General features: G+C 51.2%; 1 protein-coding gene across 3 annotated transcripts in view; it reads right to left on the reverse strand.

Annotated features, from left to right (window-relative positions):
* Window positions 1-8831: 8831 nt before the first annotated feature.
* Ccdc12 (coiled-coil domain containing 12) overlaps window positions 8832-27909 on the reverse strand; it is a 51827-nt gene continuing 32749 nt past the window's right edge. For 2 of the 3 annotated variants that reach the window (XM_060385197.1, XM_060385199.1), the window contains exons 3-8: window positions 25164-25231; window positions 11771-11850; window positions 10486-10547; window positions 10278-10312; window positions 9237-9313; window positions 8832-9152 (exon numbers count right to left, since the gene is read on the reverse strand). In XM_060385197.1, the coding sequence (XP_060241180.1) occupies window positions 9070-9152; window positions 9237-9313; window positions 10278-10312; window positions 10486-10547; window positions 11771-11850; window positions 25164-25231 (405 nt within the window). In that variant the 3' untranslated portion in view covers window positions 8832-9069. Of the gene's footprint in view, window positions 9153-9236; window positions 9314-10277; window positions 10313-10485; window positions 10548-11770; window positions 11851-25163; window positions 25232-27909 lie in introns of those variants that run through there. The other variant, XM_060385198.1, reaches the window with a different exon arrangement.

Consider the following 27909-nt stretch of genomic DNA (forward strand, 5'->3'; position numbering starts at 1 on the left):
CATGAAACTCTAGCTTCTATCCCCAGCACCCCATAAACAAGGCTCAGATCTGTAATCCCAGTTTTCTGGAGGTGGAGCCAGGAGGATCAGAACTTCAGGGATATCCTTGGTTATATAGATAGGGTTGGGAGGTAGCCTGGGGTACATGGTACATGGGGTACCATGCCTTCAAAACAAACCAAAACCAAAAATGAAAACAATCATTGCCTAGAAAGGGTCAAGTTTTCGGGAGTCACAGCAGCCAGGTGGTCCTATGAGGGAACAGCCAGCCTTCCGCTGTTGTCATGAATACTCCTGGAGTCAGGCCCCTCTGGAATGACTACCTCCTAGCCCCCAGTCACTGCCCAGCCAAGACTCACAGCAGCTACCTCAGGTCCTTGCGCCACTCTCAAGTCTGTGGCCCCGCCACCAGGTGACCCTTCCCACCAGGTGACCTCCAGGCATGACCACAGCTCCCAACTGAAAGGAGGAGGCTCCAGCCACCAGGCAGAGGCTGCAGGGAGAGTGGAAGTGGGCTGCCTCTGCCCTGGTTCCGGAAGCTAGGAGTTCAGGCCTTAAGGGTTAGCTGGGGTGCAGGCCTGCAAAGCTAGACCTGTGCACTCACTAAGTACACAGAACATTTGCTCAGTATCCCCATCTGACACCTCCTTACCCCGATCCTCATCCTCTGGGCCTTCCTAGTCCTGTCTTTATGGGCCCTCAGAAGGCCTGACACAGGCTGCATGCCTATGCATGGGCTGCCTGGCTCACTGTGCCTTTTGGCTTTCCCCACCCCATCCACCCGTCCTGAGCCATCTAACTCAGGCACTGGGTGATAAGGGCATGTACTGAGGACTTCTAGGTCAAGCTCCCTCTGACATTCTTGATGGCCAGCAGAACAAATGGCCATCCAAAGTCTTCCCATGGAAACACTGTGAATTGCAACAGAGAGGCAGAGAGGCATAGGCCAGGCCGTCAAAGGCTACTGAGCCAGGCAGAGTTGGAGCCACTGAACATTCTACAAGGAAGAACCAAAGATCTGAGGAAAACTGCCAAGTCCCTGCTTCCATGTGGCAGCCACAGGGGGCTGCATAAGGGTCAGGAGGCAGGAGACCAGGTTGGACCACCACGCTATTGCCAGGAAAGACCCTGGATGACGCAGTGGCTGGAAAAGGACCCTCAACAGGCAAAACCTCATTCCCTCCCTAGGGTATGTGTTACCTCTGTGCAGGGCCTACAGTGACCTGTTGTCTCAGCTCAGCCATTGATAGGTCTTCCAGACCACTGAGCCATCAAGGCTACTTACTCTGTCCACCAACAGCCCCAGACTGCTCTGTCAGAGGGCTACAGGACCCACTTACCTAAAAACATTCAAATAGCACCCTCAGGCCGAGCTGTATCTCCCTTCTCCCCTTTGGGTCTCTAAAATAGGCCTGTCCTTTACCTTTAAAGGGGTCAGATGCCCCAAGATCCCATCTTGCATGGTGTACCTAGGTCAGACCAGGCCTCCTGCATTCTGTTGGACACCTCTTCAGCCAGGACTAGCCACCTCCTCCTGATATTTGCACCTGGGACAGGAACAGCCATGCTCTACTCTTCAAGTTGGGTATCACTTCCCTCTGGCTGGATGTCTGGGACAGACACACACACACACACCCGCCCAAGACCATCACCCAGGACCTGCTCCCCAACTCTGGACTGGGAGCCTCTGGCCCTAGGCTGGCCTCCGCTCAGAGGCTCCTGAGCCCTGCCTGGGCTGTCCAGGTGTTGGCAGAAGCAGCAGGAGCCCTCAGCAGGCCTGGCAGATGGTCAGGGCCCTGTTTGCCTTGAACGGCCACTGGAGCCAGGTGGTCACTTCTCCCTGCAAGGCCCCACAGGCCAGCCAAGCCACAGGGAACACATAAACAGAATCAGGGCTGGCCAGTGAGTAGACAAGAAGGAGGGGGTCAAGAGACCCCTATTCATTGCTTCCGGAGTCTATCCAAGGCACCTCACAGGATCCTCTCGATTCTAGCTCTGGTCACTGAGGTGGCCAGGGTCAGCTCTCACCTGCCTTGAGCATGCCAAGTGGCTCTGCCCTTCCTGGGCCCATCTCCTTAGCACCAGCTAGGAAAGCACCTAAGGGTAGAGGTACCATCCATTCTGAGGGAAGACACTCAGCCCTGGCCTCAGGTGGGGCTAAGTCTACAGCTGCCAGCTCAGAATGGATGGGGCTGCAGATTCCATTGCCGCCCGCCCTCAGCCCGCAAGCCCTGCTCAAGCCGGGGAGGACACCTGGCCTGCAGGCTACAGTGGTCCACACTCTCCCGTCCTCAGCCCAGGGAGGTGACAGAGGAGCAGATGGGGAGGAGGGCACTGCATCTCTGGAGGTCCCAGTGGTCTGAGGGAACTCAGCCCTGCTGCGTAGCTGTCAAAGGGCCCAGCCCTGCCCCACGGTCCTGAGAGGTCACTGGCTCTGGGGAGCAGGCTTGGGGTGTGAAGCTTCCAGTGCAGCTCCTAAGGTGCGGCTAGCTCTTCCTTTGTCCTTGATGCCTCCTTGGCCAGCCACAGAATGAGCTCAGCCTGAGGCCACCACAGCAAACTGAAATAAACCTTGGCTTGGTGGGGCTGGTCCCACTGGCCAGGAGAGGCAGAGAAGAAAGGAACTTTGGAGTCTGGCAGGGGCCTGGGCTGGCTGTGTATATGCCGTGTTACCCTGGGCAAACTTTCTGAGCTATAGCGTCTCAGAGGTCAGGCTCTGCTCAGCTTTACTGACCTGAGCGGACTCAGAACCCCACCTCACTCTCAAAATATGTCCCCAGCCTGGGTCTCAGCTTCCTGGACAGGGTTCTTGTCTTCCAGCCTCGAGCAGGTAGTCAGCCCTCCAGGGTAAATCACCCACAACTTCTCACTTCAACATCAGTCTTGCAGGCAGGGGAGGCATTTAAGGCCAGGGGACACGAGAAGGTGGGCTCTTGGGCACCTAGACTCCTTCACCCATTTCTGTGGATCCAATCACTTCCTGTAATGGCCTGATACAGGAGGCCCTTGGCTTCTACTAGTCATGGGAAGCCCTTGTTCGCCCACCTCAACTTGACCCAGGCTCTAGAGCATTTGTGAGTCAAAGGGCAATGTTGGGGTGGACCACCACAGTCCTTGCCCCAAAGGCCATGCTGCTTCTACACTACGTGCCTCAGTGAGATCACCTCTGTCTCCACGACAGAGGATCCACTGTACATGGATGTCTATGTGTATGTGTAGGTGTGTGCGAACTTGTGCATTTATTTGTGTTTGTGTCTGTTTGTGGTTCTGTTGGCATCTATCCCCAGGCCTGTGCTTGTATGTATGCCAGTGTATATTTATATCGCGCTTGTATATGTCTGTCTGTCTTTGTGCACACGTGTCTCTTAGTGCATCTGGGAGACTGTGTGTGTATCAGTATCTATTTTTGCTTGTATGCGTGTCTGTGTCTGTGTGATCTGTATGTGTGTGTGTGTGTATGTGTGTTTGTGTGTGTACCCGTGGTCTGCAAATGCTGCCTGTGGGTGGAATTTGGCTCTTAGACATGTTTGGCTTGGCTCTCCCAGTATTTTCAACATCTTGAGCCAACATTTAAAAATCAGGATATTTCACATAAAAATTCAGCTTTCCAGCTTCTCTTAAAAATTCAGAAGCCCTGGAAGCCTTAGACCAGGATTCCCATGAGGCCACTCTCCTCCTCAGCTGCAAAGGGCCAGCCTCCTCCTTCAGCCTCCTCAGCCTTCCTTCTCTTGCCCACCATTACCTCGAGGATGGCTGGGTTTGGGACCCAGAGTGTGTGGTTACTCTAGACGGTAGCCTTTAGGGAGTGTGTGTATGAGTATATATGTACGCACAATAGACCTACGTGTGTGTGTGTGTGTGGGCACTTCTGCCTCACAGGCCAATCTGAATGCATCGGTGCCTGTGTGTGCATGGGAAACATATAAGACTATGCATGTGTGTGTGCATGGAGGGTATATTCATGGCCATGTGGAGTGTGTGGGCCACTGTGGTCTGGCGTGCTCTGCTCAGGGGCCTCTTCCGGCCTTTGAGGGAGAATCGGATTCCCGACTTCTGGCTGGGCTGCCTTGTGGGATTTATTTCTGTCTCAGTGCCCACTGGAGGCCTGAGTAATGGGAACATTTAAAGAAAACCAGAAATACCTACGGAAGAGGCAGGCTGGCTAGGGAACTCAGCTCAGACACCCTGCCTGGTCCACAGCTGCGTGAGCCCAAGGCCAGGTCCGAGTCTAGGAAGAAATAGCCTGGCATCCGGCACGTCTTCCCCACTCTGTGGACTGCCTAGTTCTGCCGGTCAGAGCCATCTGGGCGCAGGCTCACTACCCAACCCGATTAACAGTGCACAGTGTGTTCAGGCAAGGGGAGGGTACGCCGCCTCAGCCTGTGCATGGCAAGGCGCCCTTCCCCTGTCAGGCTCGCAGGAGACCCACTTCTCCAGGTAGCCTGTGTGCTGACACACACAGGCACACACAGGCACACACGCACACCATATATGCAGTCCACCCCCAGCTGAGGGAGGAGCAGGACTGCTGAGCCTGGCAAGGCTGAATTTGTCCTTACTCTACTATGCAGACTGGCACCCGGGACCTGCTCTTCCCAGGACATGGTCACACTGTTGCTCTGGGTTCAGATTACCCAAATCCCACTCTAGATCATTTCTGACGACCGGCTACTTAACAAGGAACACAGGCCAGTGGGAAAGGAAGGAGTGCTCCTTGTGGCGGGTGTCAGGCTACGTTGGTGGCCCCGGGAGGGCAGGCAGTGCTGAAGGATGCTCTAGCCAGCCAGTCTGGGGTCTCTGCTGCCACCCTGTGGCCACGTGAGGACAGAAGGGAATTCTAGACCCCGATGACATCAAGTCTCATCCTTGCTCTTTTCTTGGCTGAGGAGCCTCTTGGGGATTCTGGGGAAAATGGCATTTAGCTTTTGTAATTTAAAATATTTTTGTGTGTGTGTGTGTGTGTGTGTGTGTGTGTGTGTGTGTAAGGGCGGCTCTGGAAGTCAGTTCTCTTCTACTATGTGAGTCCCAGGATTGAGATGTCAGGCTTGATGGCAACTACCTTCTGCCGCTGAGTCCTCAACTGCCCCAGTTTTTGAGACAAGGGTTTTACACTGATTTACACTTTTACACTGACAAGGTTTTCACGGCTGACTTAGAACTCATGTATAATCCAGGCTGGCCTTGAACTCACAGCAATCTTGGCTTTAGCCTCTTTGAGTGATGAGATTATAGGCATAAGCCACTAAATTAGGCTTTTGTTTTCAAATAAATTTTAGGGGCCTAGAAATGGCTCAGTGATCAAGAGCACTAGCTGTTCTCCCACAGTACTGGGCTTCAATTTTCAAAACCCACTCTGGGACTCACAGCCATTTGTAACTCCAGTTTCAGGGGATCTGATACCCTTTTCCAGCCTTGTCAGAAACCAGGCACATATGTGGTGCATAGACATTCATGCAGGCAACACACCCATACATTAAAAAAATTATTTCAAGTGTATGTGCATGCGAGTGCATGTGTGTGTGGGTGCATTTGTGTGTGTGTGTGTGTGTAGGTCAGAAGACAACCTTGTGCGTGAAGAACCCAGGTCTTCACCTCTACACGGCTTCTGGGACTCCAGTTGAGGACGCCAGGCTCAAGCAGCAAGGCTCTCACCCACTGAGCTGTCTCACCAGAGCTTGCTTATCCTTTTAAATCTGTAACATACCTTTGCATTTGGATGTCTGTGAATTATGACACTCTCATTTCATTCCTCGTACGTGCAATGTCTTCTGTAAGTCTTGCTCAACAGTCAGGCTTCCCAATCTTTCTGAAAGACGCCAGCTTCTCTGCCATTGCCCCCACGTCCCTGAGCATGCCTGGCTGCTTTTTGACCATGGACGATGTGCCTAGCTTAAATCGCCCCCATTCCCCGCCTTCTTACACCCTTGAAGCTGGCGGGGCTTGCGAAAGTGAGCAGGGGGGACAGGACTTGAGGGGAATGCAGATGCCACCACAAGGTAAAGCAGGGGGTTAGGGGAAGACACAAAAGGCACTCAGATAGCCCAGATGGCTTCAAGTGTGCAGGCATGTGCTACTGTGCTTCTATGAACAGTCCTGGCCCGTCTCCTGGCATACATTTGTAACAGTTCACCGGGACAGTAAGAGAGCAAACGTCCCAAAGTACTCTCTCTCTCTCTACCACCACCGTGTGCAAGCCTTCCTGAGGCCCACACCCAGCACATCAGTGTAGCTGAGAACAACAGTGTCTGCTGGTCTCCACTGCCCTGGTGTTACCCCAGCCGTCTCTGCTGCTTTTTGCCCGGTCCTGTGCTTACCAGTGCTCCGCTGGTCCCTTTACTTTCTCCAGGCTGGGGTTGGGCTTTTCTCTTTTGAGAGCATCTCCCTATAGCCCAGGCTAGCCTCAGCTTCCTGCCTCTGTGGTTACAGGTGTGTAATATCATTCTGGGCTAATTTTCAAGACTTCCAATCAGTTCTTACATCTAATTCTTGTTGAGTATTACCCTCTGATAATCATGAAATAATTACTAAAATTATTTCTCTGATAATAACACACTCATTTTAGGGCTGTTTCAGCTTCCTTGGCTATGTAACCCCCTTTGCTTTTAACCATCTGGAACCCCAGTTCCAGGGGATCTGATGCCCTCTCCTGGCTTCCATGGGCACCAGGCATAGATGTGGTGCAGACATACATGCAGGCAAAACACATGAAAAGACTAATGCACTCCAGTCTACCCACTGCTGGGTTACTGGCTACTCACGGGGCACTGGACTTTAGATTCTTTTAATGAGATCCATTTGTGTTTGCATGCGCACGTGCTCGCGTGTGCTTGTGTGTGCTGCCCTGCAGCCCCGCCCATGAACACCCTTGCAAGCTCAGATATCAGAGCACGATGAGCAGGAGAACCGCCTCCATGATACGGCTTCTGGGAACAGAACTCGGGTCATCAGGTTTGGGGGCGAGTGCTTTTACCTGCCGAGCCATCTTACTGCCCCTCCTTCTCCCCTTTTTGAGACAGGGTCTCATGTAGTCCAGGTTGGCCGTGTTCTCACTATGTAGCTGAGGATGACACTGAACTGATCTTTGTGCATTCAAGTGCGGGGAGTATGTTAGCTCGCCTGTGTGACAGGGACTGAGTCCAGGACTGTGTGCAAACACAGAGGCACACATCCCGGAGTTTTGTTTTTTTTTTTTTTGCCCTTAGAGGAGGCCTCACTGTGTTGCTCAGGCAGTCTCTGAACTCCTGCCTCAGACCCCCAAGTGCTGGGACCACACAGATGTCCCAACATGCTTGGCAAAGCGCTGAAATTTTCTCGAGACAGGGTTTCTCTGTGTAGCCCTGGCTGTCCTGGGACTCTCTGTGTAGCCCTGGCTGTCCTGGGACTCTCTGGCCCCAAACTCCGGCTGTCTCTGCCTCCCGAGTGCTGGGAATCCGTTTTGTGATTCTTGTCTGAATATGTATCGGCATGGCAGTTTTTGTTTTTCCCTTTCCTCATTAGGCAGTTCTCTGCCAAGTCCCCAAAGACCACAGATTGAGAGGCGCCACCTTTGCTAGCTTTCCAAACGGTAGTCTAGTCCCAGAGCTGAGCTGCAGAGGTCCTCAGTCTGGCTCCACCTCCACAAACCAGCATCCTGGGCTCCCAGTGTGGGGAGTCTTTTTATCCTTCATTCCTATCTCCACTCCTGACAGCTCTGGCAAGGCTGGTCTCTGTCTTTCGAGGGAGCCAGTGTCCCAGCCTGTCTGACTACTCAATGCTTTGCCTGGTACTCAAAACTCTCACTCTGAGCTCAGCAGACCTTCTAATAGTTGTCTCTTAACCTTCCCATGCCCTACATCCCTTTCCTCTTTCCTCTCTTGCCCCCACCCCTAACCACTTTCCTTCTACTTTCTGAGACAGGGTTCTAGGGTTCTATAGCCCAGGTTGGCTTCAAACTCATTATGGAGCTAAGGCTGTCTTTGAACTCCTGATCCTCCTGCCCCCTTCCTGAGTGCTGGGATTACAGGTATCTGCTGCCACACACAACTCCACAACTTTCATTTAAAAGGTTTTATTTACTGTTTGGGCATCCTAGCTTCTGTGCGCACATCCACTTTACCTCCATGACCTAAGTCCTCAGCCCTGCCTGACAAGGCTGGGCCATGGTGTGAAAGAAACACAGCACAGGTGACAACCCACTGGATGAGTCAGGGTGGGAAGAAGCCCTAAAGGACACTGCAGGTGTAACCTCCCTGGGGCGGAAGCTCCAGATGCCTATTCCTAGAATCAGTGTTAATGCTGCGGTCTGGCACCTGGAGAATCAGCTCAGATGCTCAAAGCTCAGCCAGGACGTTAGAGGCTCAGGCTCCAAGGTCACACCTCAACCCGATCTCTAGCAGAACAGATTCCTGTCAGGAGACAGCCCTGATGCGAGAGGAAAGAGATGTGCTGCTGAAAGAGGGTGGAATTGGGGGAAGCAGTGTGGTGGCCTCAAATGGGCAGAGGTTCTATGTGGAAGTTTGCCACAGAAACCCTCCTCATAGAACGCCTTCCTCATTCTCACACTGGAAGGAACTGTGTAGGAGTCTCTCCTGCATTCCTACTGACTACTGAAAGGCCCTGGGAGAGGTCTTACGAGGACACTCCCTGTCCCCGTATCTATGGTGTAAGGGTTCTGAGGTGACCACTGCTGACACTGACTAGGGACTTGGAGCCGAAAGTTCAGCCTTGGCCCCATCCATCCCTCCAGCCACAACATGGCTGGCCAAACCCAGGGGTAAGCACATTGAGTATCACCTCTGCATTCTAAGAGTCCAAACCCAGTGCACCTAGCAAACAGGAAACAGCGACAGGCCTTTAATACATGGGAGTTTACTTCCAGAAGTTAAAAACAGCTCAATATACATACATATGTACAGATCTCAGAGTGGTGGGCACCCCTGGGAAACAGCTATCCTCACCCCATAGAGTTGAGACGAAACTATGCTGGCTCAGTTCTCAAGACCCAGAAGTGCTGGCCGGCCTAATCCCACCCTTGCCTAAGAGCATCTTCCCACAGGATGTATGCTGGACAGATGCGACATGGAGAACACCTCAGTCAGAGTCACAGGCCTCTTGTCCAGTGGTGGCGTCCACTGCAGAGGCCAGGTTGTCTTCCTGGCCTTTTAGTCGTTCACCTGGATGAAGAGCAAACAAATGGTAAAGGACTGTGCTTAAGCCACCACCGTAAGGGCAGGACCCACTAGCCAGACCGAGCTTACGGATCAGCTCCGCGATGGCTCTCTGCGTCCGCTTTTCTAGCTTTTCCAGCTTCTTGGCCACATCTCTCTTGAGATCCCTGGAACAAGAAGTGAGGGGATTAAGCTAAGGGCTTTTGTGGTGTGGCCCTGGGATCTTCCTGCAGTGCTTTGGCATTTATGTCCTCAGCTGCCTGAGGAGCTGCTCTGGGGAGACCAAGATGCTGCCTTTTCTGTTCTTCTGGACCCCCAAGACCCGTCATCCTCCACGGTTCCACTGAGCTAACTAAATGTGCAGACCCAGCCAAGGTAGAAGACTGAGACACAACGGCGGATGGCTCCTTGGGATCCTCCCATTATGTCCCCTAAGTCAGCATCCGGGAGCAACTTGTCTTGGCCAACTGTCAGTCCTGCTCAGCCTCCAGCCACAGCCCCCTCCTGCCACTGCATCCCTCCCACTTCTGGGGCTTCCAGCCGTGCACATAAATTCAGCCCCTCTGATCTGCGGTTCCTACAACACACGCCTCATGCCTGTTTCACCAAATTAAAGCACTGTAGTAGGTGCTGTACCCACACAGATCCTCAGACACAAGGAAAGCAGCTCTGACTCTGGCCCAAGGCACAGAGAAGCCTACAGCCCTTCCCTCGCCCACTTTCGCAGCTCAGTCGGAGGCCCTTGGAGGCTTCCGGGCTTGAAGACAGCGGGTAGCCTACTTTACAGTCAGAACAGGGACATAAAGCCTTGTCTGCTTATCCGTCATTCTCTTCACTGTGGTACCCTGAGCACAAAGGGGTGTGCTGCTCAGATGGGGCCTCTGGAGCAGGTGAGTTTTCTCCCCTACAGAAGAGGCTTCAAGGGATACCTGCTTCTTCATCCCTCAGGCCCCTCTGCCATCATTCATGTCCCAGTGGGCCCTATTCCTGACTGTCTTGCACAGAGCTATGCCTGCACTGCTTGTCCCCTACCTGCAGATCCTTGGCTGACCTCCCAGCCTACGATCTGCACCAAGCGCTATCACTCCCCACCCCAAACAGCCTGCACCGACCTGCATGCATAACACTTACCAATCAGGTTTCCGGGGTGCCAGGTTGGCCAGGTCCTAGGGAGAGAGGAGACAATTCCTTAGGGCCAAGGCCCAGCCTCAGGGGGTAGGTGGCGAGACAGGGCACTGAGGTAGAAAAATGCAGACTGGCGAGGAAGGAAGCAGGGTGGGAATAGAGACTCTCGAGAAGGAAGTAACACAATCAGGGAGTGGGCCACCCAGGTACTCACCACTTCCTCAATGACAGGCTCCGGCTTGGCAGCCTCCAGCTGCTCTTTCACCTTCTCTTCCACTAGAGGGCACAAGAACAACACAGCCCTGTGAATAGGCCCTGCTACCCCACAGTGATCAGTTTAAGGGGCCCAGGGAGGAGGAGAAATCCCAAGCTTCTTGCTCCTCCCTCTCTCCTGGGCCCCAACTCAGCTGGAAGAGCTTGATTTCTCAGGTTGAAGGCAGACCCCAGGGCCTGGAAAGGGACAGCAGCAGGCTACAGCTGGAGTGGACAAAGCCCAGACCTCACACTGTGACATGGGAAGTGCCTGTGTACATGAAGTGTGGTATTAAAAGTAAAGGCCCCAAGAATTTCCTTTGGGTCCTGCTGGAGTCTGAGTGTCTTATCTCCCCTTCCCTTCCACCTCCTGCCCCATAAGCCACTAGGCCTCTGGGTGGCCCCTTCTGGGGACAGATTTTGAAACACTAACAACTGTGGGCTCTAGGCAGCCTTCAGCCCTGCCACCAGGGATGTGTCCTTCTGCCTTTCCTTTCTCTTGTCAGACAGAAGTCCCGGGTGGCCTCCTGGTAGAGGCAAGGGGTCAGTTTCTCATTCCCCTCCTATCCTGTGGGGTGGCCTCACCTGACTCTGCTATTGCTCCACCACACTGAAAGTGGATTAGCAAGAAACAATTGCACAACTTCTGGATTTTTGATGAGGTATCTATTCATTCATTTTTTATTTTATTTTATTTTATTTTTTTTTTTTTGTACAATGAAAAGCTGGTATCAAAAATAAAAAAGAAAACTAAGATTCTTGGCTAGGCATGGTGGCACATGCTTTTAATCCTAGAGCTTGGGAGGCAGAGGCAGGTGGATCTCTGAGCTCAAGGCCAGCCTAGTCTACACAGTGAGCTCCTGGGGGACCCTGTCTTAAAACCAAACAAAGTGAGATTCTTCAGAACAAAGGGTTCTCGCCCTGCATCAAGGCAGTGGGAAAATCTGGTCTGGGCCCCTCTGGCCTTTGTGTTGCTGCTGGCTGTTCTCTTGAGTGTCTATGGTCAGCCCCTCTCTGGGGTCTTTTATTCTGCGCCTCCCCAGGGACACATGACTCACCACCTTGCCCTGCTGTATAAGGACCCCAGGTCACTTCTACTCCTAATGCCAAGAGGGCCTGTGGGTCCCTCCAGGACAGTGGGTGCAAAGGGCCTCCCTCCTGCCCCAGAGGCCCATCTCTGGCTTGGTATGGCAGCACTTCTCTGAGGATGACTGGAAGGGACATGGGGGAAAAGGGTGTTCATGTACCTGCAACTGGTTTGGCCTGGGGGACCCTCCTCTTCTTGAGGTCTTCATCCTCTGGAACATAGTTCCGAAGCCTGAGTCCCCTGGAAGAGCAGAGCACAGGCACCTTTAAGTCTAGGAGTGGGTGGGGTGGGTGGCTCCTTGTCTGTCTACTACAACTTGCAAGTTTCAAGTTTCTTCCTATTTGTCTGCAGATGGCCAGGGGAAGGGAAGCAGAAAACTTAAGCCTCTCTCTCTACATGTTCCTCAGAGGCTGGGCCAGGATGACTGGGAACATTTACGAGTATATACTGGATCACCTCCATTTGACAGTTATGGGAACCGAGGCCATTTTCATGAGGTCACATAGCAGCAACTGTACATCTGAAAGCAGGGCTAAGCTATAGCCCCTGCTGAACCACTCCTCAAGAGAAAGCCCTTCACACTAGCTCTCCAGGCCCAGCCAACCTGCTCTCCTCAGAGCTTTCATGCCTTAGACCAATGTGTCACATAGTCCATCACTTTCAGTGAAAGGGTCTGTGTGTACTGAGCCAAGGGTGTGTGGCTGACATGAAGACGGGCTAGAGTGTATGTGTGTGTGCAAAGGCAGGAGGTGGCTTCTGGGCCTGAGGCTGTAGTGGATGGAGACACGAGAGGCTGATCTGGTGCGTATATGATAAGAGTGGCCCACAGAGGCTATGGGGGACAGGCACAGCCATATGCCATGGTCCACTTCTGGGCTGGTGGGACCTACAAAGCTCAAACCCTGAAAGGTCTTTTATCTCAGTCTGCAGGCAGCCTCCCAGCCTGCAGCTCATCAAATCCCAATCATATACAGAGGACTGTCCCTGGGAAGAGGGAACCCTGCAGCCCCACAGGGCAGCAGGATGAGAGCTCCTGGGGGGCCACCCGCTGGGCTTAGTGAAGGGAGACATGGACAGACCCCTAGGCCAAAGGGACACAGAGGAAACCGCCCCCCCCCCCCATTTCCCCCTACTCTACTTTGGGTCCTTGGACTCTGGTTCTGGTCCCTCAAGTCCTAGGTTTTCAGGACTGTGAGAACTCTGCTTAAGCTAGGTAAGCATGCTGGTGGCCTCCCTGGCCCCCGGGAGGGCACGCCATTCCACAGGTGAGATGCATGATGCCTGTGGCCCCGCAACTAGCGGCCGTGCTGCGACCTTGGAGCTCCACCTGTGCTCTCCTCCCTGCTCACATACCAACATACCACCTCCTCCCTCCTCTAAGGCTCCTGGGACTAAGCCTGGGGAGTGCCAGTACCCACACAGCCCATCTCACACTTTCAGGCCTACCCAGCCCCTGTTCCCTATGCCTGCTCAGGGCTAGGGTAAGCGACAGGTCATTGGGGCACAAAGTGAGAAACTAGAGCCTATCCGCTGCCACGGCTTTTGTTCACCACAGGCTGGGGAGAAAAGAGGAATAGAAACTGGGTGTGGGAAGAAAATGGCAGGGATTAGAGGGAAAAAAAAAAAAGAACCACACCAAACCCCACAACCAGATCCAGGTTCCAGGGTTAATCAGAAGAGGGGGTCTGCAGCAACAAGGCTCACCCGCTGCCCCATGTCTTCGGGAGGCCACCGGCATGAAGGGAGAGCCAGAAAGGTAGGAGGAAGCCAGGGCAGTAAGACAGCAACACCCCTATGACACTGTCCAGCACTCTTCATGGAGTAAGCCCTGGTCTAGCAATCAAGGACACAGAGGTCCTCGCTGGGAGAGGTCCCAGTGTGGGCCTTGGTCTCCACATCAATGAATATGGAGGCTGTGCTATGTGCCCATCTCTGTATCAAGCTAGGTTCAAGCTCTCACCTGACTCACTGAGGTCAAAGGAAGAGACCCCGAACCCCCAATAAAGCCTGAATTGAGGTCCTTGGGCAACTGCCAAAGGGCAGGAGTCTCTGGGAAAGAAGCACTGGGTTGTGCTTGGGACTTTTCTATGCTGGTCCAAAGATTTAATTCCCTTTCCACAAACAACTCAACAAACCCAAGCACAGACACAGTTTAAACATCCACTGATTGGCCCTGGAGAAATGCCAAGACCACAAGGATTGCAGGGGCTGCACGAAGAGATAAGAAGTGAGGAATGAGGGCCTGCCAGAAGTGTCTCCTTGAACATTTGTCTCTTGCTACGCAGTGTCTGAAAAGCTGAGCTTTCTGCAAGCTCACAGGTTGGAGAGAGAAAAATGTCATGGAGCCAAGGAGGAGCAGGACCAGGCTCCAGGCTTCCCACCGTGAGCCCATCCTCAGAACAGGGAGAACTTGCAAGCTGTCACTCTGCCACCAGGTGAGACGGGTCACCCTTCAGCGGGGGTGTAAGCAACCGGACACTCCAGTCTAAGAGGGAGGGTCAGAGAACCCCTATGTCAGATGTTGGTGAGAGAGACGTAAGTTCTCTCCGGAGAAAAAGAAAGAACCCAGAACTTCAGGTGAGCCCCAGGATTTCCGTGCACAACATCACGGTTCGTTGAAAACCAAGAACGCACTAGAATTATCAGAAATAAGCTTTAAATTTAGGTGTGGTGGTATGAGCTAATATTGAGAAGCTGAGGCAGGAGGATCAGAAGTTCAAGGTGGGCTACATACGCACTCATAGAGTTTGAAGCCAGGCTAGGATACATGAAATGCTGGTCCAAACAAGAAAAACCGTGAACCTCAAAGAAAGGTATATGTAGGCAAACCATTTCCAAATCACAAAACAAACTAAAGATACCCAGTCTTCAATGAAGAAACTGAAACTAACTGCTAATGTTTCCACTGACAGCATGGAAAACTAAGGCGACAAAGTGTGGGCATGAAGGGGCAGGACTGTGATCGCACCACTTAGAAGGCTGAGGTAGGTAGACTGAGTTCTAGACAGTCCCAGCTATCTTTTTTCTTTTCTTTCTCTCGCTCTTTCTTTTTAAAGATTTATTTATTATGTATACAGTGTTCTGTCTGCATATACACCTGCATGCCAAAAGAGGGCACCAGACCTCATTACAGATGGTTGTGAGCCACCATGTGGTTGCTGGGAATTGAACTCAGGACCTTTGAAAGAGCAGCCAGTGCTCCTAACCTCTGAGCCAATCTCTCTAGGTACCCAGTTTTTTGTTTGTTTGTTTTTGTTTCTGAGACAGGGTTTCTCTGTATAGAAACCCTTGGCTGTCCTAGACTCACTTTGTAGACAAGGCTGGCTCGAACTCACAGAGATCCACTTGCCTCTGCCTCCCAAGTTCACCACCGGCCTTTTTTTTTTTTTTTAATTTTGAAATAATTTATTTTTATTTTATGTGCATTAGTGTTTTGCCTCCACGTGTGTCTGAGTGATGGTGTCAGATCCCTTGGAACTGGAGTTACAGACAGTTGTGAGTTACCATGTGGGTGCTGGGAATTGAACCCAGGTCTATTCGAAGAGCAGTCAGTGCTCTTAACCACTGAGCCAGTCTCTTTACCACTACTTTTTACTCACTGTTTTTAGGACATCTGTTAAGAATGTATGATGTCTTCCCTATGAAAGACACTAAAAGAAAGGGTGAAAAGAGAGCTTACTAACAAGGTAACGGAAAAAGGAAATGGTTACTTATAAAAAAAAAAAGGAATGGTTACTTATTAAAAAAAATCTAAAAGACTGTGATTGGAGTGGAAAAAAAAAGTGGGGGGGGACAAGAGGCAAATGTCAGGCTCTCAGGAGCAGGCCCAGGGTGCTTCCTAGGCCTCTCCTTCACAGCTGAGCAGCCTTCATTCTGCGCTGGGTGCAGTGGGGCTAACAGTGCCAGCCCAGCCAGTAAGGCAAGGAAACACCTACACCTTCTTAGTGGGCCAGGAAATGCTGGTGTTGCCTGTACGCACAGCAGCCAGTTATTCTTCTGGAGTCATGGAAGCCAAATGCTGGTTCTACTCTCCACCCCTTAGAATAAGGTAGCTGCTGGGGCAGGAGAGTTTAGCGTCCTGGACTTCTAACAGTATGGCCTGGGCCCGAAGCTTGGTTTTGATGTTTCTGAGATATGGACAGGACTACACTACTTATTAGTGTTCACCTGGAAGCCAGGACCATCCATCCCTCCTGAGGCTTGGGGGTGCAAAGGCTGAAGTCATCAGAACTGACTGCAGCAGAGCCCTCAAGAACAGATGTCTCACGTCCACATTCCTGTTCCAGAAGCTCACTGGCCCTGAGACCTCCACCTGTCAGGATGGAGACAAAGGAGACCCACAGCACAAGGGACAATGCTTTGTATGCAGCTGGCAACGAGCCGCCCAGCATGCACAGGCAGGGCCTGCCAAGACCCCTCAGTACCCCTCGCAGTCAGTTAATGGAGCAGACAGAAATCGGTCTTTGTGTTGCCCATAGGGAAGCAGGGTCACCAGGACACTTTCCTAGTAGCTGAGGCTCAGACAAAAGGCCTCTTTCCTTTCTACCTGTGTGCCGGTCCAGTTTGCCTGGTCTCCATCTGCTTGCTATCAGTTACTACTGAACTCTGGAAACTGGGCCAGCCAGGAGCTGGGCTTATCTTATTGGCTGCTGCAGCCCTTTCTACTCCAAATTGGGTGTGGGGCCAACAAGAACTGTAGCTTACAGGGAAAGGAGAAGATGGGATCCAGCTCCACAGACCCTTTCTAGTCCCATACCACGCCAGGGCAAGGGTTTGCAGGAAATGTGGGAGCACCAAAAGTCAAAGGTGTGGGAGAGACAGGCCAGAGGAGAGCCAGCCTCTGCTTGAAGGTGACAGAGCACGCGGCCAGTGCAGAGGAGCTAGCTAGTGAGGTAGGCGGGCTTTGAGGGTGAGCAGTCCTGGGCTGTAAACATTCAGGAGGCTGCAGTTGCTAGTTTGTGTACACCTGCCTACATTCATATCCACATCTGGACCAGAGGAAAGCTTTGCTACCCCTCTCAGCCTCACCTGGAGGAGGCTTTGCAGTTGCTATGGCTGTGAGGCCAAGCCCATGTCAACAATACACAATCCCTCAGAGTTCCCTCAGCTCTCCACACTGTACCAACAGAAGGGCCCCAGCAGCACCCAAGCCCCTGGAGCCATTGAGAATCAGAGAACAGGCCTGAAGTGTATGGAAAGGGGACCAGTGAGCCCCAAAACTTCTAGGACAGTGACCTTTGCTTCACATACAAGGGACTTCTCATAAGGCCCCTCAGCCTTGGCAGCCAGTGAGTGCTCTTCTCAGCTGAGCCACCGCTCCAGGCCCAAGGCTCTCATTTTTAATGTCCAAAGTACAGAGACACCAGAGCTCTAAGGCCCTCCTCACACACATCTCCATATGAACAAAGAACAAAGCTCTTGGCTGCTGCCCGTGGCCAGACCCTGCTGCACCAGGAAAGGCAAGAGAAACAGCGATCTTACTGTCTAGAGACTCATCAGTGGCTTCTCCCAAGACTCATAAGGGCATTCAAGCCCTTGACCCAGCGATCCCACTCTAGGGAGATCACACAGTGGCAAGTGGAACAAAATGTCCGCACAGATATGTCTTAAGCAGTTGAGTAACGCTGGAGGCAGACCCAGGCAGACGGCACAGTGTTACAGGGGGGTGGGGGGGACGATGACTTGAAATTGCAAGACTCGAAATTTCCCAATCTTCAGCCTTAGCCTCCTGTGTGCTAGGATTACAGGTGTGTACCACTGTACCCAGGGACCGTTTATTAACAGCTAGCAGATTCCGGGATAGCCACTGGTTCAGTCAGACTGCCCAGTGAGCACTGCCATCACATCACATCACATCACATCACATCACATCACATCACATCACATCACATCACATCACATCACATCACATCACATCACATCTCACTGACAAGCTGAGTTCTCTACCCGCCCTACTTGGAAACCCACAGTTAATAGACATTTACAGATTAGAACGACAAGAAGAGATGGGTCAGGGCTCAGAGCACAGGCTGCTCTGGAAGAGGACCCTGGCTTGGTTCCCAGCACCCACATCGCAGCTCACAACTGCTGTTAACTCAAGTTCCAGGATAAGCTGATGCCCTCTTCTGGCCTTCTTGGATGCTGCATGCATGTAATGCACATAAACATACATGCAGGCAAAATCCTCATACACATAAAGCACAAAGAAATCTTAAAAAAACAGAAACAAACACAGGGCTGGAGAGCAGTGGAAGACTGCTCACCCAGCAGTACAGGGCAGGGCTCAATCCCCCACGTACAGTCACATTCTCTCTCTGTCTCTCTGAAACAGCAGGTATGTCAAAACAGAGGGCTAACAAATAAATCAGTACTTAGAAATATTAAGACGTCAGCTGGGCGTGGTTGCGTACACCAGTAATCCCAGCACTCAGGAGGCAGAGGCAGAGAGCTCTCCATGAGCTCAAGCCCAGCCTGTTCTACAGAGTGAGTCCAGGACAGCCAAGGCCACACAGAGAAACCCAGTCGGGGGGCGGGGGGGAGAAAAAGAAAAGGAAATATTAGGAAGTCATAGGAAATTTATTTCTATCTATCCATAGTCAAGATATATCATATTAAAACATTTATAAAACAATAGGATATGCAAACTGTTAATTTGTCTCTTTCTTTCTTTCCAATACTGGGATCAAACCTTTGGCTTGGCTAAGTAAGTGTTCACTGAGCCACATCCTCAGCCCTTTTTTATTGAGAGGCTTGTTAAGTTGCCCATTAATTTGTATTTTCTAAATTTCTTACGATTGAAAAAAAAAAAAAAACAACCTGAAGATATATTTAAACAGCAATTTAATTTACATCCAGATATGGTGGTACACACCTGTAATCTCACACATACGGGCTCTCTAGAGTCTGAGGTAAGTATGATTACAAAGCAAGGACCAGCCAGGGCTACATAGATAGTGACTGTCTCAAAAACTCAAAACAAGTGTGTGTGTGTGTGTGTGTGTGTGTGTGTACATATTTACATTTAAGAAGAGAAGTATGGACCACAGCAGCCGAGCTGCCCCCCAGATGCAAGCTGGCACAATGGCTATCTGAAGGGGCCTATGGTGGATGGATATTCTGCCCTCCAGTAACAGCCATTACCACCTTAATCAGAGCAGTTGTGATTACCCCTCAAGGGGCTCTTAAGGGGCTGGAGAGATGGCTCAGAGGTTAAAGCTCTGGCTGTTCTTTCAGAGGTCCTGAGTTCAATTCCCAGCAATGACATGGTGGCTCACAACCATCTATAATGAGATCTGGTGCCCTATTCACGCAGGTGTACACACAGACAGAACACTGTATACAGAATAAAAAAATATATCTTTTTTAAAAAGAGGCTCTTAAGATGGTGCCTGCTGACAGTCCCACATAAAATGAGGGAGGGGCAGCATTCTCTCACCTGAGATTCCAGACACAACCTCCTGAGCCCCCTCCGGCTGGATATACTTGGCCCTGGTAGCTGAGAGTGCTACAGTAACCAGAAGGTGGGTGGGAGACTTCATCTGTGCAGCTATGGGAAGTCACCCATGCTGGGCTCAGCCTAGTGAGTGATGCAACAGTTGTCTCCGGTTCACCCAGGCTCCTGTAAATAATCTCCCCCAAATTCTTATACAAGTAAGTCCAACAAACTGGCTGGTTCACCACGCTGGACTTGGATGGAACTGTTCCATTGTTGTCACTGGTGCTCTATCTGGTTTCTTCAGGTCTCCTGGGGAGAAGTTCAGGCAACAGGGATACAAGGAGAGAGGCCTGCAAAGTCCAATACTCCTCATTCTGAGGCCCAACTGTAACTCCACAGAAAACTGCAGGAGGAGGTGGAGTTCATCCTACCAGGCTGTCCAGGCCTGCAAATGCCCAGATGATTCTTCACAGGGCTGCTGCACCCTTTAGCCTACCCTTGACCTGAGTCTAGAGGACACGGGACAGAGGCCAGGATTCGTTCCCATGTGGAGTAGCCCTGAAGGCCAAGAGGGCAGGGCAGGACCATGTCTCTTCACAGGGATCATGAAGAGAACTGGGACAGCTTCATTTTCTCATTGGTGACACAGAGGTGCATGAGATCACTGTTCCCACCCTATGCATCAGACAGGATGCAGGGAAGGCCTGGAGTCAGCCCTTCTCCCTTTCAGCTAGGAGATTTTAGCCCAGTGACTTCACCTGCCTGACTGTGGTTACCCCACCTATCCACCACACCCAGCCCAGAGCAGCCAGAAGATTTCAGGAAAGGACTCTGAAAGCACAAGCACGGAAGATCATGACACATAAGATCCCTTTTCTCACACAAAAAGGGAAGGCCCCCGTGAGCTCCCGTCCTCGTTCTACACAGCAGACATGCCCACTGCAAGTCACAACATGAGTCAGATTCACCACTGGTGTTAAATCAGCCTTTTCTTAACTTGCTCTTCCCAATTCCCAACTGGCTTCTGAGAACTGTGAGTCAGGAAAGGCGTGCTTCGCATTTCATTTCCATGCTGGAGAGCATGGAAGAGAAGGGAGCCAGGGCCATCCCACTGCCTGGTGAAAGGGACACCTACAGCCTGAAAGTGGGAGTAGCCTTGTGGCCAACCAGACAATGGAGCAACACGTACTTAGCCTGTGATGTGCCTTTGTACAAGGCAGGGGCAGAGGAAAGTTTGCAGACATGCTGTAGCTCAGGGTGGTCTGAAACTCACAATAATCCTCCTGCCTCAGCCTTGCAAGTGCTGAAGTGCCAGGTGAGCCACCACATCCAGTTTGAGTGTAAAGTTTGTAAGAAAGAAAGGACTGGAATAGCCAGAGCAATTCTGGAAAAAGTCTTATGGGCGACAGGAGCTAGGAAGAAGGCAGATCTTGCACCCTGGGCAGGCCATGAGAACCAGTGTGGCTGGGAATCGAGGGCAGGGTCCCAAGGGTGCCGGACACAGTGCTCCTGGGCTGCATACCCTGACTGGACAGCTCAATCTGTGAAATGAGGCCACTCGGCTCACTTCCAGCACTGCCAAGTGAGTGAGGCTCTGTACTGGCTCCTTCCTCTCTGGTCACACATTTCTACTCCCATGCACCCACCTTCCCACCTTGCTACCCAGCTACTGTCCTAGCTGTAAAGACAGCGAATGTATTCTCTAGGAGTTACGTAGGTGGATTCAAACTCTACGTGGAGATAACCCTCTCAGGAAGGAGGCCCTCCGAGTGTCTTGTTGCTGCTCAGAGCCCAGCATGGCTAGGAAAGCAGCTACAGCGTTAGTTCCCCGTGAGGGGAAGCAAGTGTTCTTTCACTTCCAATTGTTCAGATGAAGATACCGAAGCTCAGATGAGGCAGTGTGACTTACCCTAGGGGCAAAGAGCTATAGTTTATAGGCCATGACCCTTAACCTAGATATGACTTTCAAACCCCAGTCCACTCAATCTGCTCGAGTCCTACTATTTCAGGGTCTCCATTTTTTTTTTGAGCATGATGACCTGCATAAACAAATCAACAGGCTGCCAGCCAAGTTGTCTGTGCAGTGTCCAGGTAACCAGGCCTCTGCAAGTGGTGCCAAGTGACCTACAGGGTCAGTGGTGCAGGCGGATCTCACTCTCTGCCAGCACTCAGATGCTCATGGACAGCAGGTCCCTGGGGTCATCTGGGATTAGAGGTCAGAGCTGGTGGCAGCGTGTGATGCGATGGCTAGGGATGAGTCTCCAGGTCAGGGCCAAAGAGAAGTGGAGAAGGAAGGGGAGAAAGTGCCTTTTCCTCCCCATGAGAGTCTGGGTCAGGAGGCACCAGGCACAGCTTAGTCCTGTCCCATGCAGTGCGGAGCTCAGACACAGATTCTGTAAGTCCCTCAGTGTCATTCCCAGGTTGGACCCACACTGACACTGGGGTTGCAGCTCGTGAGTAGACGTCCTAGGAACTGAAGCGCTGTCTTCCCAGCCAGGGCTTCTATCACATACCTTTTCACCCCAAAGGTTCAGGGCTCTGGGACCGACTACCCAAATTCATGCCTAACTCAAGGCATGTTCTCCTCAAGGCTTTGGCCTAAGCAGTCACTGTTCTCCACAGGACACTCAAGGGCTGCTGTCTCCCAGGCTTCCTCCAGTTCACCTGGACTGAAGCAGTTTGCTTTCACTTCCAAAGAGCCCAACTGTGACCAGCCTCAGGGGCCAGCCCTCCATCAGCTCAGCCTCTCCCTAGGGGCCTGGGGGTCTGACTGGATCTGCTGGAATCCATAGGCATCTTGCTGGAGCCCTTTCTGCATGGGGTACTTGCCCTTTGCTTCATCCTGCTCTTCCTGGAGAGTTCAAGCCCTGAACACCATAGTCTAGGGTCCAGCCCAAGGGTCTGGCCTTGTACTAACTGTGGCCAAGACTCAGCCTGGCCTTCCTGGGTCAAGCCCTATGCTCTGAACATTCCATTCAGAAGAGCCTGATTTTTTCTGGGACCTGCAAAGGCAGGTACAATTCCTTGCTAACTGGCCTCCATTTCCAAGCCAGACAAGCTGCACCATGCTCACAGCTCCAGAGAGGAGAGAAAAACAGAACCTAAGCCACTGTGTACTGTGCTTGGACCTCAGCTGTTCTGACAAAAGGACATAAGTCCAGTGCTCTGGACTAGAGAGTGAGAAGGGCCTTGACAAAACCTCACAGGACAGCAACCTAGAACCAAGCATTCCTGTCCTCTTTCTCAGTTAGGAAGAAGGTCCTAATTTATGTCCCCACCTTCCTTGTGTCAAGAAAAGGCACATTTTGCCAGGCGTTGTGGCACACACCTTTAATGCCAGCATCTGGGAGGCAGAGGCAGGTGGATCTCTGTGAATTCAAGGACAGCTTGGTCTACAGAGTAAGTCCAGGATAGTTAGTTAAGGTGACACAGAGAAAAACCTGTCTCAAAACACCAGAAAAAAGAAAGGAAGGAAGGAAAAGCCACATTCCTCTATACTGTGCCATGGGTTTGCCCCCTCCCCTTTGGTCTTTGTTTAAAAATAAAACACACATTACATTCAGTTAAGGCCATCTTGGACCTGGTTTCCTTGCCTCTTCACCAGTGTTAATCTGCAGCCATTGCTTCCTATGTGCTCACACTGTTTTTCACAGTACCTAGCAGCTTATCACACTTCCTCTTGTAAACAGCCCGTGTCCCTTTAGGGAGCACCACCACCCACCTGTCTCCCTGCAGTGGCACCGTCCTGCACCGTCCTGTGAAGAATGAAGCCCATTCTTCACAGCAGGTAAGCTGTGAAGTCGGTACAGACTGGGTAGCATCATGTGTCATTTCTAAATTTGAGTCTCAATCCTGAACTTTCCCTTTGCTGCAGCACCATCTCTGAGATCCAGCCCATGGCAGCCTAACAGCTGAGTCTCTTACTAACCAACCCGCCTATTGCTAACCAGTGACCCTTCTTTCTCAGCAAGGATGATGAGAAGTGACCATCCAGTGTATCAGAGACATTCCAGAAATGAGACTCAAGGCTCCATCTGGAACCCATAAACTTCCTGGCTTCTAAGTAGTAACTGAGAATGAGGATGACAATGCAGGTACCAACCCCCAAATAAATACAAGTCTTGGGGCACTTGGCAAAGAGACCTCAAGGTGCTAGGGGCTCCCCAAACCACAGAGCACAGTGCAGAGCTGACTCTACCACCATAAGACCTCACAGAAAAGAGCCACTGCCATATTCCAAACCCAAGAGAGATAACAAGGACCTTGAAGGCCTGCCAACAAGATGACGTAAAAGGACTTCCTAACTGATGCTGGAGATGAAAAAGACAGAGACGAGGGCCTGCTCTGAGACATTCCTGGTTAAGGGGTGTGGTGATAGGAAGGGCCTGTTCCAGTGTTCCAGCCCAGCTTCCTCTGCCTGCCCACAGGGCCATCCTTACCTTCTACACCAAGACCTATCTTCTAAGCAGCAGTACCTGTACAAGCAGGAAGCTGTCCAGGGCAGAGGAAAGTAAGGCATCTGTTTATAAAGATGTAGAGTCTAACTGCAGCCACACCCCAGCTCAGAGCTGAGCAGGACAGGGTAGGCATGGGACTTCTGGGATGTCAGGCTGTCCTGGCCCATAGGACCAGTGGCATGGCTCTTCCCTGCTCTACATGTCCTGCAGCATTCCCAGCATCTCTTTGAAGCAAAGCAACATGGGAACTCTGTGGAGTGTACTTCCAAGTTACCTCATGCCTGCGGTCATGAGGGAAGGCTGGTCAAGCCCATTCTACATGTTGAGCACAGTTCATTTAAACCAACTCAACCGGACACAGTGTTTCACAAAGTAAGGCAAATGCTCTAACTATATAAAGTGAGTGAAGGCAAAGAGAAGGATGAAATAGCCTCTGAGCCAAGCTCCATGTGTCAGAGAGTGCCTTCCAGCTGGGAACAGTGGTGCACACCTGTGAGCGTCAGATCACCTCCCAGCGGGGAGGGTACTGCACACCTGTAATCCTAGCATCTGAGTGGTGAACGCAGAAGAATCGTGAGTTCAAGACCTGCCTCGGCTACATAGCTGAGGCCAGCCTGCGCTGTAAGAATCCCCATCTCAACAGCCAAAGAAACAAGAATGAATGCAGGCTGAGAAGGCAGTGTGAGTCATCAGCAGACCACACGGCCAGACAGAGCTTTACACACTGGTAGAGAACTGGGACCTACTTTTGCAGGGACGTAGAACACTCAAAAGGCGCATGACAGGGCTGAAAGATGTAATGCACAGGTAGAATGCAACACAAGTTAACAGCTAGACCAGTGGTTCTCAACCTGTGGGTCACAATGGTTGCCTAAGACCATTGGAAAACAGATATTTACATTATGATTCACAACAGTAGCAAAATTACAGTTATGAAGTAGCAACAAAAATAATTTTATGGTTGGGGGGGTCACCATTACATGAGGAACTCTATTTAAGGGTCACAGCATTACAAAGATTGAGAACCACTGTTGGGGTGATCTTTTTACGCACTGTGTAAAGACTGTGTATATTCAAAGGCTGATTTCTGTACTGACAGAGATCCGATTACAGGCTGGTCTTTGGTATTATCACTTTGTAAACACTCTCCAACACCTTCTGACTGGTTTTAATAAAGAGCTGATGGCCTACAGCAAAGGCAAGGGAGGAAGGCAGGTCTTCCAGCAGATACAGGGACTCTGGGAAAAGAAGCTGAGAGGCAGAATTTGCCTTCGAGACATAGAGGAAGTCGGACATGTGACACTGAGGAGAGGTAGCAAGTCACGTGGCAGAACACATTTTAATATAAATGTGTTAACATGGGTTATAAGAGCTAGGAACAGGAGTAAGCTAAGGCCTAAAGTTATTATAACTAAATATAAGTCTCCATGTCATTATTCAGATCTGGGGCAGGCATAGAAAGGCCTATGGTTATAACCACTGAGCTAAACAGGAAGCGAGGAAGGATTACAGGGACAGTCCTAACTGGTGATAGGGTTGATCTTTTCAGGTCGGAATAAGGCAGTCATGTGAGCAATGTCCAACCCGGAACGCAGCTCTGGGAAGATGCAGGTGGGGAGAGTAGGGCGATGTGGCTGAGGAGAACCCCACAGAGGCTCTACCTGTGCTTCCCATCTTCTTCTTCTTCTTCTCTGAGCTGCTTAGTCTGTGGCTCCCCATCTTCCCTATCCTGTAAAGAAAGAAGGAAAGTCACAACTCAGATGAGCACTCCTGCAGGAGTTCGGGTCACCTGGGAAGCTACTGTAGACTAGACAATCAGAGCTACATATCTGATGGGTGGCTCCTGCAGGCCACCCTCCCTACGCAGTATTTAAATCTCTACAACCCTCCCAGCGCCCTGGATCTCTGTGAGTTCCAGGCCAGCCTAGTCTACAGAGCCAGTTCCAGGCCAGTGAGGGCTACACAGCGAGACCTTGTCTCAAAATTAAATTAAAAAACAGCAACACCCTCCATGATCCCAGCCTGGTCCCCGGCCACAAGACAAGCTTAGATGGTCTTAGATGGCAAGAATGGAGCTGGTCAGGGTTGGCCAGCCACTTGCCACCTTCATGGATCTGAATGGCACCATGTGTTGGGTTACAGGAGATGAAGATGGTCAGCAACAACTAGGGCAGAATAAGAACTCAGAACTCTTGGCATTCTTTCCAGCCCAGACTCCTCTCCAGAAAGACCCATCTGGATCCCTTCGGAAATAATCTAACTCAGGACCAGGCTTGGAACAAGTCTCTCTGCCCAGGTCTGTGATGTACTAAGGGAGATGGAGGTAAACAAAACAAAACAAACAAACAAACAAACAAAAAACTCATTTAACAGGTGTATGGGAAACTTTTCTTCTAAATCTGGTTCTTAAATTTTTTTGTGTGCACACACATGTACATGTATGCCATAGTGCACGTGGAGATCAGAGGACAACTTCCAGGAGCCTGAAGAGGTTAGGACAAATTTCAGGAACTGGTCTCTTCCTTTACCATACGGGAGTGAACTCAGGTTGACAGGCTTGGTGGCAAGCACCCTGACCCACTGAGCCATCTTGGCAGCCCCTAAATCTGGTCCCCACCCCAGTTTATGTAAGACATGTTTATCTAAGCCTAGATACAGTATGTTTGTGGTCCAAGTGCCCCCACGACCATAACTTAAGGGCACCACCAGGGCTGCTTTTGTCTACTGCAGAAGGAAGTGCTCCCGGGTCCTCTGCTTCCCAGCATCACTGTGGCTGGACAAACTGACCACAGTTATATGTACACACATGGGCAGGAACAAATATATGGAGCCACACCAAAGGCCCAGGGCGTGAACCAAGGTCTAGGATTTGAAGACTGCATGCCAAGGCTAGCCCTCTAGAAGATGTCAAACTCACTTTGTTACTGGCAGTGGACTCTTGCTGGTGTGGTTCTGACAAGAAACCTGGAGGCTTCTACTTGCAGCCTCTTGTCATGGCTGACAGTATGCTTAGGCTGACACTGGGTTTTTATTTTTTAAACAAACATTTTCTTTTTAAAAAAATTATTTAGTTTAATTTTATTTTACGTGCATTGGCATTTGGAATGAGAGCTATTGGAACTAGAGTTACAGACATTATGAGCTGCCATGTGGGTGCTAAAAATTGAACCCAGGTCCTCTGGAAGAGCTTTTAACTACTGAGTGCTTTTAACTACTGAGCCATCTCTCTAACCCCCGGCACTGGATTTTAAGTAGCTGTCTGTGCTGCTTCTCCTACAAAGTCCTGTACCATAGCTGCCTCCCTGGGGTAACATATGTTTCATGTTACAGTCTACCAGAGCTCACCTTGGAGATGCTGAGCAATGACAGACACTGCCATTCCTTGGCCAGATGACCTACGGGGCCTGGCTCATTGAAAGCCTTCCATAACACATCAAGAGACCCTCCTTCCCCAACCCAATGCAGCTCAGTCTCACAAGGCGGTAGGGATGAAAGGAAACAAACAACATGCTTCTTCAGGGGTGAGGAGGGGAGAATCTGGGTTCTTGGGGACTGAGAAACAGGACTGGGAAAGGTATTCCCAGGGTATAACTTGAGCAAAGGTAGTGTGTGGTTGAAAGAAAAAGACAGAGGTTCAGGCTTGAGAAACAAGTTAGCAATGTCTGAGTGCTCATAGGGTGGGGTGGGGCCTCAAGAGGCTGAGCTAACATGGGGTCCTTCCCTGACTGAAAGGCTAGCCCATAAAGCCACTAGATTTCTTTCCTTTTTGTTTTTGAGATAAGGTCTTACTATGTAGGCTTGGCTGGCTTAAAGCCCACTAATGGAGACTAGGCCCACCTCAAACACATCAAAATCCACCTGCCTCAGTCACCTAAGTGCGGGGATTAAAAGCAAGCAATAAAAATAATAATAAAAAGTCCTCTACCAACAGCAAACCCCAGAAGTGCTTGCCCAAAGGAAGGGGCTGGTAAACTGCTCTCTGGGATGGAGGTAGTAGAGCAGGACGCTCAGCTTCCCTGTGGTAGGCTGGTGGCACCACCGCCTCCCTCTCTCCTGGAGGACCCACCCCCAGGAGGGTAGCTTTGCCCACACCACGCCCCTTCCTAACCAAGGGCAAGGTTAAACTCAGCCAGAGCCGGGCTGCCACCACCTCCAGGAGCCCCAGAAACACTCAAGGGCCTCAGCAAGGGCCAAGTTACTCATTAACACCTGAGAAAACATTCACATATCCAAGTGACATTTTAAAACCTCCTAGCCATCTGGCGAGCAGGTGCAGCAGCTGTCTACAGACAACCAGTAAAGACCCCCAGCTGGATGCTGAGTAGAGCAGAGAGCACAGGCAGAGGACAGACATACAGGCAGGAGCAGGCCGGAGACGAGATGAACTCTGGCCTCCCCATTAAAGAG

Source organism: Meriones unguiculatus, chromosome 6, assembly GCF_030254825.1.
Source record: "Meriones unguiculatus strain TT.TT164.6M chromosome 6, Bangor_MerUng_6.1, whole genome shotgun sequence".
Lineage (NCBI taxonomy): Eukaryota > Metazoa > Chordata > Mammalia > Rodentia > Muridae > Meriones > Meriones unguiculatus.